Source organism: Protopterus annectens, chromosome 4.part0 (genome assembly GCF_019279795.1).
Source record: "Protopterus annectens isolate FY-2018-M chromosome 4.part0, PAN1.0, whole genome shotgun sequence".
Lineage (NCBI taxonomy): Eukaryota > Metazoa > Chordata > Ceratodontiformes > Protopteridae > Protopterus > Protopterus annectens.
In genome coordinates this window covers 553137868-553150874 of record NC_056733.1, presented here as the reverse complement: position 1 = coordinate 553150874, position 13007 = coordinate 553137868, and the positions used below count along the sequence as shown (strand labels likewise).

General features: G+C 38.6%; 1 protein-coding gene across 1 annotated transcript in view; it reads left to right on the top strand.

Annotated features, from left to right (window-relative positions):
• GRK3 (G protein-coupled receptor kinase 3) overlaps positions 1–13007 on the top strand; it is a 2112642-nt gene that overhangs the window by 1390473 nt on the left and 709162 nt on the right. The window contains exon 9 of the mRNA XM_044068485.1: positions 10535–10634. Coding sequence (XP_043924420.1) covers positions 10535–10634 — 100 coding nt within the window. The remainder of the gene's footprint in view (positions 1–10534; positions 10635–13007) is intronic.

Below are 13007 nucleotides of genomic sequence, written 5' to 3'. Positions count from 1 at the left end.
CAGTTCATACATGTGACTGACTCATTTTCATCAGGATTTGGGCCTTCCCCCTCTTAAAGGGACCTTATCACTCTCATATTAGGGAGAGGGCTATTCTCCCGGGAAAAAATAAAAGACGTGCATACCTTAAACCAGAGTGTGCTCTATCAGAATACATTTCAAGCAAAGACAAACAAGCACATCCTTTTATCAGGTTTGCCCTTAAAAATGGTTGTGAAACCCATTCAGACTTTACCATCCATAACACACCCTTGTTAAACAAAATGGAAAACTCTATTCACATGAAAACATTAAAGTTCAATGTCTGGCCACAGCTTGAGCCATCTCCCTGTAACAGAATATATACACACACCCTCCCTACATGAGATCTAGTCTTACAAAGGATTTATTTGCTTCAGATATTCATAATTTCCCTCCATAAGAAGAAATCATGTGCATTTTATATATAAAGGATTTAAGCTTGAAATCAGTACATATAGGTTGACTAGCTTGCAGATCTTTTACTAAGTTCAGGTAGGTGCGTGCATGAATGGGTGTGCCTTCTTTGAAGGTTGGGCATCGGGCTGGCACCTCGGCACCTTAAAAATCCACTGCCAATCATTAGTGGAACGGAGTTCCGCTGTGGTGACCCCTAACCGGGAAAAGTCGAAAGACATTAGTTTAGTGATTCAAATACATCTAACAAGCAGGAATCACGCAAGTAAAAGTAATAAATATTATCTATTAATCCTCCAAACTACCTGAGTCATATGTGACAGAATCTGCCATGGCTTAGTGGTAAATCACTTTGTGTATGGTGTATAGGATCCTGGGTTCGAGCTTTGCAGAGGCTGTTTATTTTTACCAAGGATATTCACACCACCAGGCTAGTTGCCCAACACAATGCTTCTGAAATTTTCCAGGTGCAACTAACACTAGGTAAGACTGAAATCCAAATTGTAGCTTGCTACAGATCCCCCACCATGCCCCAAGATTCTCACTACACCTTTCTAAACATACTGGAAAACATTAAGATACAACCAAACACCCTAATACTGGGTGATTTCAACCACACTGCCATTAACTGTGAAAACTACTCGTGTACCAACACCTTTGCCCAACGGTTCTTGGAATTCATAAATTCCAACACCCTGGATCAACTAATCCCACCAGGGGCTCCAATATCCTAGACCTGGTCATTACCAACATGGGAAATTGATGCTCCACACCTATGGTAACCCCCTCGTTGGTCAGGTCTGACCATAAGCTAATCACCCTTAACATCAACATCCCACCCCCACCCTCCAGTAAGGAAACCTCCATAAAAAACTTCTCCAAAGCCAACTTCATGCTACTCAAGTCAGAAGTGACAAACTTCATGACATCCATGCAGATAGGAACTGAAAGTTGGACTGCTGAATCCTACACTAAGACACAATACGAGCACATCCACTCATGCATGAATCATGCCATCCCAAATACAACCAAGATGCTCTCCTCCAAAAAAAGCAAGCCAATCTGGTGGTCCCCTGCCATAAACAAACTTTACAACAAAAGGAAGAAACTGTTGCAGAAAAGAGGGAAATCCCAGGATGCAAAAAACTCCCTTACCAGCCTCAGTAAGAAGCTGAGATCCCTCATAAAATCCTCCAAAGCTAGTTATGAAAATAAAATTGCCAAAGATTCCAAAGACAACCACAAGGCATTCTATAACTATGTCAAGAATCTTAATGGCTCAGATCTGATCTGAGCTACAATAGAATGGCATTAAATATACTGATCCCAAGGATATTGCCAGTATCCTGGCAGATCAATTAAGATTGCCAAATTCTGGTAATAACGGCCACACAGGTAAAAAAATGCACTCTCCAAAGCTAAGAATACAGCATCCATGGGGCCAGATGACATCCCGGGCTGTGTATTTCATGAACTACAAAATTAACTGGCACCTCACCTAAGTGTCATGTTTAGTCATAGCCTTACCTCAGGCTTCGTGCCCACTGAGTGGTGCACAGCTACAGTTATCCCACTCCACAAGGGGGGATCCACCTTGGATCCCAGGAACTACCACCCCATCAGTCTGACGAGCCTGATCTGCAAGGCCATGGAACATATTATCATGGAACTTATAGACAAAGACATTGGCAACCTTCAAGCACTGGACCCCACCTAGTTTGGGTTCGTGAAGGGCTGATCTTGTCTCCATAACCTAATTGACTTCTTTGAATCAGTCTCCAGAGCTGTAGATGAGGGTAAGGCGGTCCACACAGCCTATTTTGACCTTGCCAAGGCATTTGACACCATCCTCCACTTTGGAATCATAGATAGACTTACTAAGCTGGGCATTAATCCCTACATCACTTGATGGGTTGCCAACTGGCTTACTGACAGAACCCACACTGTAAAAGTAGCTGATTCCAAATCCAGGTCCAGACAAGTGACAAGTGGAGTACCTCAGGGTTCAGTCCTGGGACCGCTCTGGTTTGGCATCTACTTCTCTGAAGTACAGGCCAACACTAAGGGACTTTGGCTAACAAAGTTTGCAGATGACTGCAAACTGGTAGCCATTATTGAATCCCCAAATGATGTGGATACTCTACAAAAGGGCCTTACAGAAACAGATGCTTGGTGCCAGAGCCGTAGGCTCAAGCTCAATGCCAAGAAATGTATAGTTATCCCCTTTGGGAAAAAACACGTACCTGTGAATTACCACATAGGTGGCAGTACACTAAACACCAAAAGTGTGATAAGAGACTTAGGGATACAGGTGGACAGTGGTCTCACTTTCGATAACCACATCGCCACAACAGTCAGGAAATCCTTCTATGTGGCATACCTCATCACTAAGGGCTTTTCATCCAGAAAAAAGGAGGCCATTGTCCCACTGTACTCATCCCTCATTAGACCCATTATAGAATACAATGCCCCATTTGATATGTACCTCTCAAGACATCTGCAACAACTGGAAAGGCCGCAGAAATTCCTCACTAAAAGAATCACAGGCCTAAAGCAGATGCCCTACACTGACCACCTTAAAAAACTCCAGCTATACTCTGTTGCATATCGTCTACTCAGAGGCGATCTCTGCTTAACATACAAGGCCATGTCAAACCCAGAGCTGTTGGACATGCTACACTTAAAGAAATTCCAATCTCTCAGAGCCACATGCTCCAGGGATCTAAACCTTGTCATCACAATGAACAAAACATGCTGGAGGGATAGGTTCCTGACCCAGAGACTCCCCAAACTCTGGAATAGATTGCTCATGCATGTCAAGCAGAGCACCTCTGTGGCCCTCTTCAAAAGGAACCTTGATGATTGGATGGGCGAAAGGAAATTCACCCCGGGGGTCACGTCAGTCGCCTAGCTAGACAGGGGTCCAGGGAAGTAAATAGTGTGGGAAAAAAATAGTCAGGGAATTGTTATGGATAGGCTTGTATAGACTGTAGGGCTGTTAGCCTAGTACCAACCTATGAACCTATGAATTCTGGATGACATGGGTTCAGGCAATAGACAGGTTGCCCACATGTTTTCTTCTTTCTTTTTCTTTGTATTTATGTGAGTGTTAAATATTGCTTTGAACTTAACTATATCTTAGAAAAAGGATATACAACCCTTTGATCTAGGTGATATACAAGGCCTCTGGTCTGTGCCTTGAAATATTTTGGTTACACTTATAGCAGTTGTTCGCAAAATGCCTAAGTTTGAGACTTATTGACACAAGGAATTCTATTTCTGTTGAGAATGACTGCTTCATCTTGCACTTTCCTTTTTTTCTTTGCCTGGCCTTATGCATCATGATTTGTACTCATTTGTAAGTGCAGTCGCCAGTCAGCTGCGCTATTCATTATAGGCATATTTAGGGTAAGAGTGTGGAACACACAGTCTTCATTTATGGGAGCAGGCACTGTAAGAGTGTGGAACACACAGTCTTCATTTATGGGAGCAGGCACTGTAAGAGTGTGGAACACACAGTCTTCATTTATGGGAGCAGGCACTGTAAGAGTGTGGAACACACAGTCTTCATTTGTGGGAGCAGGCACTGTATGAGTGTGGAAACCACAGTCTTCATTTATGGGAGCAGGCACTGTAAGAGTGTGGAATCCACAAAGCAGAAAGACACCGCACTCTCCGTAAGCTGCCCAGAACACTTCTGTAGTTAAATAGTCACTTCCGTACTTTGCCAAATGCTTCAGAAATGTAAGCAAGAAATCATGCGAACAGGAAGATATACCGAATCTTTTTATTCCACAGCACCACAACAAAATAGAACACTCTAATAACCACAAGTGCTTTCGCCCGTTCGTAACGGGCTTTTTCAAGTGTATTGGGTTGTTGCACCATTCCATATTTAAATTAAAACAACCCTGTCATGTGACAAAATTAATTGGGTTAATACCATCAATTAAATGTGTAAAAATCATTTAAAAGTATTTGTGTTAAATAAATATGATTCCATTTCTTAAAATGCATTAAATACTATTGCTACACTTGTCAACACTTATTGTGTGATTAATAAAAAATAACATTTTAAAAAATAGTCAAAATACCACTTAGAATTCTTGTTTAAAAAATATGTATAAATGCATTGCAAACTTGTATTAAAATACATTACATTCCACTAATAAATTGCTCAGATTGAGCAATTCTACTGAAAAAATAAAAAATTTTAAAAACACCATTATCTTGTTTCATATTCATAACTAGCACCTACTTTAATGCATGAAATCCACTATTCTTATGTGCCACTTTCTTATAAGCAGAGGCTACTGCAGGGCCGGACAGGGCTCGCAGTAAAATCCAGTGTTCTTGTATAACACTTTCCTGTTTCCTTGCTGATTTTCTTAACCTATTGCAAAAAATGTACCTTAATTATAATATGCCTGCAAGGTGTACCAATATGTGTGTGTTTCATTATATCCTATTTCTTTTAGCTTTAAGAATATCACCAATACTAATACCCTCATTTAGGCCTGGATGCTTAGTTGCATTAAGCTTTAGCTGCCAAATTAATTCCTTAATGCCAAGCATCGTCTCCCAATCTCCACCTCTTAAATCTTGTTTCACCTTGTCAACCACAAAAAATTTTAATGTCATGTTCCTACAAATGAGGGAATGCTTGTAAAAGGCATTTGTTTCTTTTTTTGTTTTAATGTCATTGGTGTGCTCATATATTCTGCGCTTCAGTTGTCTTTCAGTTTTGCCCACATAAAAGGATGGGCAATTCTGGCAGAATCCTATGTATATCACACCTGATGAATTACAATTGTAGTTACACTTAGCATACAAGGTAATTTTACAAGAGGGGATGTGAACTTGTTCTTTGTTAATGAGATATGCACACTGGTTGCATCTACCACATGAGAAAGTCCCTTTTCTTTTTGGTACCAAACCTTGTTGTTTTTCTATTGCATTCATGTTTTGCTCAAATATTCCTTTCAAATTAATATTCCTTTTTCTAATAAAAGAAATGTGCTCCGGGAATATTTTATTGAATTCATCTTGTAAAGAGATCATGGGCCATAAATTCCTGAATGTGTTCTCAATAAATGTAGCATCCTGAGAATATGTATATACAAAATTACTGTGCCTACCACAATTTGCAACTTCTTGCTTATTAAGTGTTAATAAACCTACTCCCAGTAAAGGTTTAAAATCATATTCTCTTTTATGTGAAATTTCATTTACTATTGTTTGAAACAGTGTAGATGGGTAACCTCTACTAGAAAATGCTTTTCTTAGAAATTCAACTTCATCCTGAAACAGTTTGTTTGTACTGCACATTCTGGACGCTCTCACCAGCTGTCCCTTGATAATACCCTTTTTGATGTGCCAAGGATGACCACTGTCAAAATGTAAATATGCATTGCAGTGCGTTTCCTTTCTGAATATCTGTGAAGTAAAACCTTTTTGGTTTGATCTTTTAGTTAATTTAATGTCCAAATAATTTAGACTCTTATTACTTAAAGTATATGTAAATTTGAGAAAACTGGTGGTATTTTCCAGGTAATCCATAAAATTCAAAAATTGTTGTTCTGTACCTGACCATAAAATACAAATATCGTCCAGAAACCTCCTATAAAATTTAATATGTTCTTTCCAACTAGTAGAATGAATGAATTCCTTCTCCCACTTGTGTAAAACTATATTTGCATAAGCAGTAGCGCAGGGGGCACCCATGGCCACCCCACTTTTCTGCTTGTAAAATTCTTCATTAAAGTATATAAAGTTGTTGTGAAGCACAATTCTCATAAACTCCAATATTGTATTAACTAAATCATTGTTTAAACCTGATTCCTTGACAATAGCTTGCCCAAACCAATCCATACCCTGCTCATGTGGTATGCTAGGAAATAATTCCACAATATCTATTGTGGTCATGAGTAAGTTTGAATTGTCCATTTCTTGGTCTATGTTAGCTAAAAATTCCCAGGAATCCCTGCAAACAAAATCCAATTGTGCTACATATTTTTTCAAGTGGAAATCAACAAATTTACGGAGAGGTTCAGTCACACTACCTGCTCCTGCTACAATAGGACGAAATTTTAAAGGATTCAGGCCTTTATGCACTTTGGGAATACCAAATAACACAGCTGTTCTAGGTTTAGGCACAAGTAAAAAGTTGTGTGTTTTCTCGTCCAAAAATCCTTGTAAAAGCAAATCATGTATGTAATATTTAACTTTGCTCACTGCTATATTAAGCTCGTTCAGTGAGCTGGGTTCATAGATACTAGTATTTTGCAATAAACTATATATATAATTCTCATATTCAAGCTGTCTCATAAGGACTATCCCCCCTCCCTTATCTGGTTTCATTACCCTGGTTTTATTTTTCTTTAACCTGTCAACCACGTCCTGCAAGTGTGCAGGAAAATTGGTAGAACCAGTGTTTTCATTTTTAGTTAAGTTGTCTCTTAAAGTTTTTTCGATAACTTCCTCAAACATTTTTAATTTAGGATGAACCGGGGGATTAAAAGTGCTACTTCTAGAAAGTGAAACCTCTTGCGTCACTTGGTCTTTGAAAATTGTGACTAAATTTAAATTTCTTACAAACAATTTAAGTTCAATTAAAAGTTTGGGGAGAAAAGTTGACCTATTAGGTACAAATTGCAACCCTTTTGTGAATAATTCAAAAAAATCTTTAGTAATGTTCACATCTGTGTAATTATAGATACTAAAATTGTCAAAAGTGTAAATACTACATATACCTTGTTCATTTGTAACTAAGGAAACTGAAATATCGTTCTTATTGGAGGGTTTATTGCAGCTCAACGCCTCTTGCCCCATGCATTCTGTTGGTATTGATTCGATTTCACCCGTGGTCTGCCCTGGGGAAGTTGAAAACCCTGCTGCATATTGTTGGCACTTTTTTGTGCCAACCTCTCACTTCTTCTAGGCATCTCACCATAATTGTAACCATTACTTCCATTGTGTGTAGTTGCAGTATCAGTGTTCTCAAAGCTATTTTGCTTACGAGCTCCTCCTGGTGGATATGCCCTCCCCTCCCTGTATTCCATTAGGTCCCTTTCTAATTTTTTTGCCTTTCTATCTAAGACCTTAAAACAATGCTCATCAACCTCTCTGAAAGTATCATTGTATTTTCTTTTGTAACTTAAAAATCTTTCATCATTAATAATATTATCATGCAATGCATTTAATTCATTTAAAAGAACATCTTCTTTTGTTACATAATCTTCAACCATTAGTTTTAATACTTCAATTCCAGTTTTGTTAAATAAGTCAGTAAGTTTAGAGTGCAAAGTTGAGCCCGCAAAAGCGCTGTTGGGGTATCTAAAACAGCGCAACCCCTTTGGAACACGCTCAACTTTAATACATTCTTTTAAGTAATTAATTTCTAACTGTGAATTCTTAAATGCGTATAATTTGTCTTTAAATTTCTCAAATTCATTGTCCAACTGTTCCAGTTGCACATTAAAAGTACCTGTTCTGAAACATGGAAGCTGCTCTGTCCAGTCTTTAAAGTTGAAACTGTTATCAGCGTTTACAATTCCGTTTCTGTCCGCTCGTTCATTGACATTAGGGGAAACTGATGGATGATTCACGATAACCGGATCTCTAAATACAAGTCCTGGTTTCAGGCCTCTTCTGCTCTCCTCGTTCCGTTCTTTTTCTTTCCCCTGCTGCTGATTGCAGGGTATTCCTGAACTATTGGAACGATCAGAATTCCTCACTAAAAGAATCACAGGCCTAAAGCAGATGCCCTACACTGACCACCTTAAAAAACTCCAGCTATACTCTGTTGCATATCGTCTACTCAGAGGCGATCTCTGCTTAACATACAAGGCCATGTCAAACCCAGAGCTGTTGGACATGCTACACTTAAAGAAATTCCAATCTCTCAGAGCCACATGCTCCAGGGATCTAAACCTTGTCATCACAATGAACAAAACATGCTGGAGGGATAGGTTCCTGACCCAGAGACTCCCCAAACTCTGGAATAGATTGCCCATGCATGTCAAGCAGAGCACCTCTGTGGCCCTCTTCAAAAGGAACCTTGATGATTGGATGGGCGAAAGGAAATTCACCCCGGGGGTCACGTCAGTCGCCCTGCTAGACAGGGGTCCAGGGAAGTAAATAGTGTGGGAAAAAAATAGTCAGGGAATTGTTATGGATAGGCTTGTATAGGCTGTAGGGCTGTTAGCCTAGTACCAACCTATGAACCTATGAATTCTGGATGACATGGGTTCAGGAAATAGACAGGTTGCCCACATGTTTTCTTCTTTCTTTTTCTTTGTATTTATGTGAGTGTTAAATATTGCTTTGAACTTAACTATATCTTAGAAAAAGGCTATGCCACCCTTTGATCTAGGTGATATACAAGGCCTCTGGTCTGTGCCTTGAAATATTTTGGTTACGCTTATAGCAGTTGTTCGTAAAATGCCTAAGTTTGAGACTTATTGATACAAGGAATTCTATTTCTGTTGAGAATGACTGCTTCATCTTGCACTTTCCTTTTTTTCTTTGCCTGGCCTTATGCATCATGATTTGTACTCATTTGTAAGTGCAGTCGCCAGTCAGCTGCGCTATTCATTATAGGCATATTTAGGGTAAGAGTGTGGAACACACAGTCTTCATTTATGGGAGCAGGCACTGTAAGAGTGTGGAACACACAGTCTTCATTTATGGGAGCAGGCACTGTAAGAGTGTGGAACACACAGTCTTCATTTGTGGGAGCAGGCACTGTAAGAGTGTGGAACACACAGTCTTCATTTATGGGAGCAGGCACTGTAAGAGTGTGGAACACACAGTCTTCATTTATGGGAGCAGGCACTGTAAGAGTGTGGAACACACAGTCTTCATTTGTGGGAGCAGGCACTGTAAGAGTGTGGAAACCACAGTCTTCATTTATGGGAGCAGGCACTGTAAGAGTGTGGAACACACAGTCTTCATTTATGGGAGCAGGCACTGTAAGAGTGTGGAACACACAGTCTTCATTTATGGGAGCAGGCACTGTAAGAGTGTGGAACACACAGTCTTCATTTGTGGGAGCAGGCACTGTAAGAGTGTGGAACACACAGTCTTCATTTGTGGGAGCAGGCACTGTAAGAGTGTGGAACACACAGTCTTCATTTATGGGAGCAGGCACTGTATGAGTGTGGAACACACAGTCTTCATTTATGGGAGCAGGCACTGTAAGAGTGTGGAACACACAGTCTTCATTTATAGGAGCAGGCACTGTAAGAGTGCGGAACACACAGTCTTCATTTATGGGAACAGTCACTGTAAGAGTGTGGAACACACAGTCTTCATTTATGGGAGCAGGCACTGTAAGAGTGCGGAACACACAGTCTTCATTTATGGGAGCAGGCACTGTAAGAGTGTGGAACACACAGTCTTCATTTATGGGAGCAGGCACTGTAAGAGTGTGGAACACACAGTCTTCATTTATGGGAGCAGGCACTGTAAGAGTGTGGAACACACAGTCTTCATTTATGGGAGCAGGCACTGTAAGAGTGTGGAACACACAGTCTTCATTTATGTGAGCAGGCACTGTAAGAGTGTGGAACACACAGTCTTCATTTATGGGAGCAGGCCTTTTCCTGTGATGATCACTTGTGTGAAAACACACACCTAGTTAAAACTGCTCTTCATCAACACGGGCCACTCTGGGCAAGAATCTATATTTTCTCCTGAAATCATGTGACCTCATAGTTGGTGATGTTAATCATCGTGTTCATGTGCAAAGCCTTCTGCATGGTGGTATGGGCCCCCCCCCCCACCAAAAAAAAAACTAGTAAACTCATTGGTAGAATGCCATTTTGACGTGTTGCATTCATTCATAATGGCAGCAAATGGAACTTATTTGAGATGCCCTAGACCTTTTGTGTTATCTGCAATTGTAATGTCACTTTAGGATTACCCATCTGATTGAGGAAAATTGGATCATGTGTATGAATTCTACAGACTCAGTGACAGTAAGCTTAATTACTGTAGATAAGAAACTACTTTGGATTAATTCAGAATATTTGAAGAAACACTGAAAATGATTATTGCTTTCTTTCACATTGGTAATAAGCCTTTCTGATTATTACAGGTATGCAATGAAGTGTTTAGACAAGAAGAGAATTAAAATGAAGCAAGGAGAGACATTAGCCCTAAATGAAAGAATTATGCTGTCTCTCGTCAGTACTGGAGTAAGTACCCATGTTTCTATCAATCTAAATATTAGCAGAATTAAGTGAACATGATTAATGTATTCAGATAGTGCATATGATTTGTCAGTTAGGAACATGTTGGTGCTACAAACGAATGTTCAGATATGCTGGGTGTAATTTGTATTAATTATTATTCTTTCTGCCAGTCAGCTTGACACTTGTTAGAAGAAATCACACACATGCTAGAAAGCCTTAGACAGGTACTCTACACTGTGATAATTTTGGAAGGGTGTCATCATCACTGGTAGTGATTTTTAGTAACAGATAGCATGGTGGTACCTGAAGCATTCATTTAAATGTCTCCAGAAACATTTTATTTTATTTATTTCACCTTTGTGGACCAGTAAAGTGTGAATGGATTTAGGTGAACCAATTTTCTGTGGTGGCCAGGGGAGAATAGCTCTTCAGATTTTTTACAAAAATTAACAAGATTGCATACAGAATGACAGTGTACAAACAGGATACAGTTATTTATAGAATACATGATATTTTAAAGATTATGCATACATTTGCAAAGTACATGAATATTTAAGCAGTGTATATATATATTTACAAATCATATCACAACTTATATAGCATCAGATCTCTTATTTACAAGGTGATCTTATGAGTATAAATCAGTGATAATTAATGTGTGTGTGTGCTTGTGTGTGTGTGTGTGTGTGTGTGTGTGTGTGTGTGTGTGTGTGTGTTAATACACACAAACACACATGCATATTATATATATATATATATATATATATATATATATATATATATATAATATATGTATGTATGTGTGTGTGTACATTATATATATATATATATATATATATATAGAGAGAGAGAGAGAGAGAGAGAGAAAGACACACACATGTATGTGTATATGAAGAGAGAGACTGTATATGAGAGATACGTGCACATATATTAATTCTACATATTTATGTATCATGGCAACACACCATCACACCGTAGGGTTCCAGATTGGGTAATTCATATTGTCCTCACAGTGATAAGGATTATTATGCTTGGTCATAAGGTTGTACCCAGACTGGCTAATCAACCCCAACCCACTATGTCTAAAATATGAATTATCAGTGACTCTGTCATAGATTAGTGTTATTATCATGAATCATATTATATAAAAAGCAATATCTTACTGTTTTTTTTTTAAACTAACAGCTTTACATCCTGATTGCTCTTCTGTCATTACATCTATGACAGTATGACTTAGTGGGAAGGAAGTTTCATGTATATTAATGCCAGTGAAACTGGTTTCATACATTCAGCCTATGGATTACTTCTGTTTATGCCATTTCAACCATGGCATCTAAGAGTGTGATGAACAGACTGTTTTCAGCTTGCAGGATGGATATATTTTGCAGCATAGTGAAATATTTGCATGTTTAAGTTAAATAACTGTGTTTATTGTGGGGAAATTCCATATAACAAAAAATGCTGTGCTAGATACTGCTAAATGGTGAGTTGAAATGGTAGCTGTTTGTTCATGACTAATTAGCCTGAGTGATTTGTATTTTACTGTGGCTATTGTGGTCATTGGTGGTACATTAGATATTTAATTTCCTTTTTAAAGTGCAGTGCACTTCAGTGAGATGTAAAATGTCTCCATTATATGGCAAAAACCTGACCTTATATTAATTGTATCTTTGCATCACGTCTGCCTTTGTGATATATGCACGGCTACTCATTACAACAGTGCTGTCCGACTGTACAGTCAGTACATTAATTAGGTGGGTTATGGGAGGAATGCAGGCATAGCCATTTAAAATAATGGTGTAGTTTTGGTCACTAAGGGAAATCCTTTAAAAAAGAGATGACCTGATTTTTTACAGGCTGCAACAATTACTGAAATTAGCTGAATCACTGTAGTGAACAGTTGTTATTTAATTATAGGGTCTGATTAGGAAATATGAGGACGTATTTGCAGACCATGAAAGAAAGTGTTTTGGGCAAACACCATTTAGATGGCATTAGATGTTTTATGTATCTTATTGAGTTTATTTTTTTAGTATTATGAGGTCTTTAGATTCCTGTTTAGATTGTTTGTTTAGTTCCATGAATCCAAGAACTAGGCAGTATTATTTGAATTACAGTTTGTTTATATCCAGTGTTAAGGAGAAATTGTCTGTTTAGCTGATCTCTAGTATAACATATCCTCTTTTTTTTTCAGTCATCATTATGAGACTTGTATCTCTTCACAATAAATAAATAACAGCAATGCTAGTCAGTTGCATGTAGTGATATGAAGTCTTTACTTTTAGGGGACAAAATGAAGTGGCAAGGAGTATTTTACTTAAAAAAGAGGCTGAGTGGAAAAAACAGTTCTCAAGCTCCATTATCGTACATTACAGA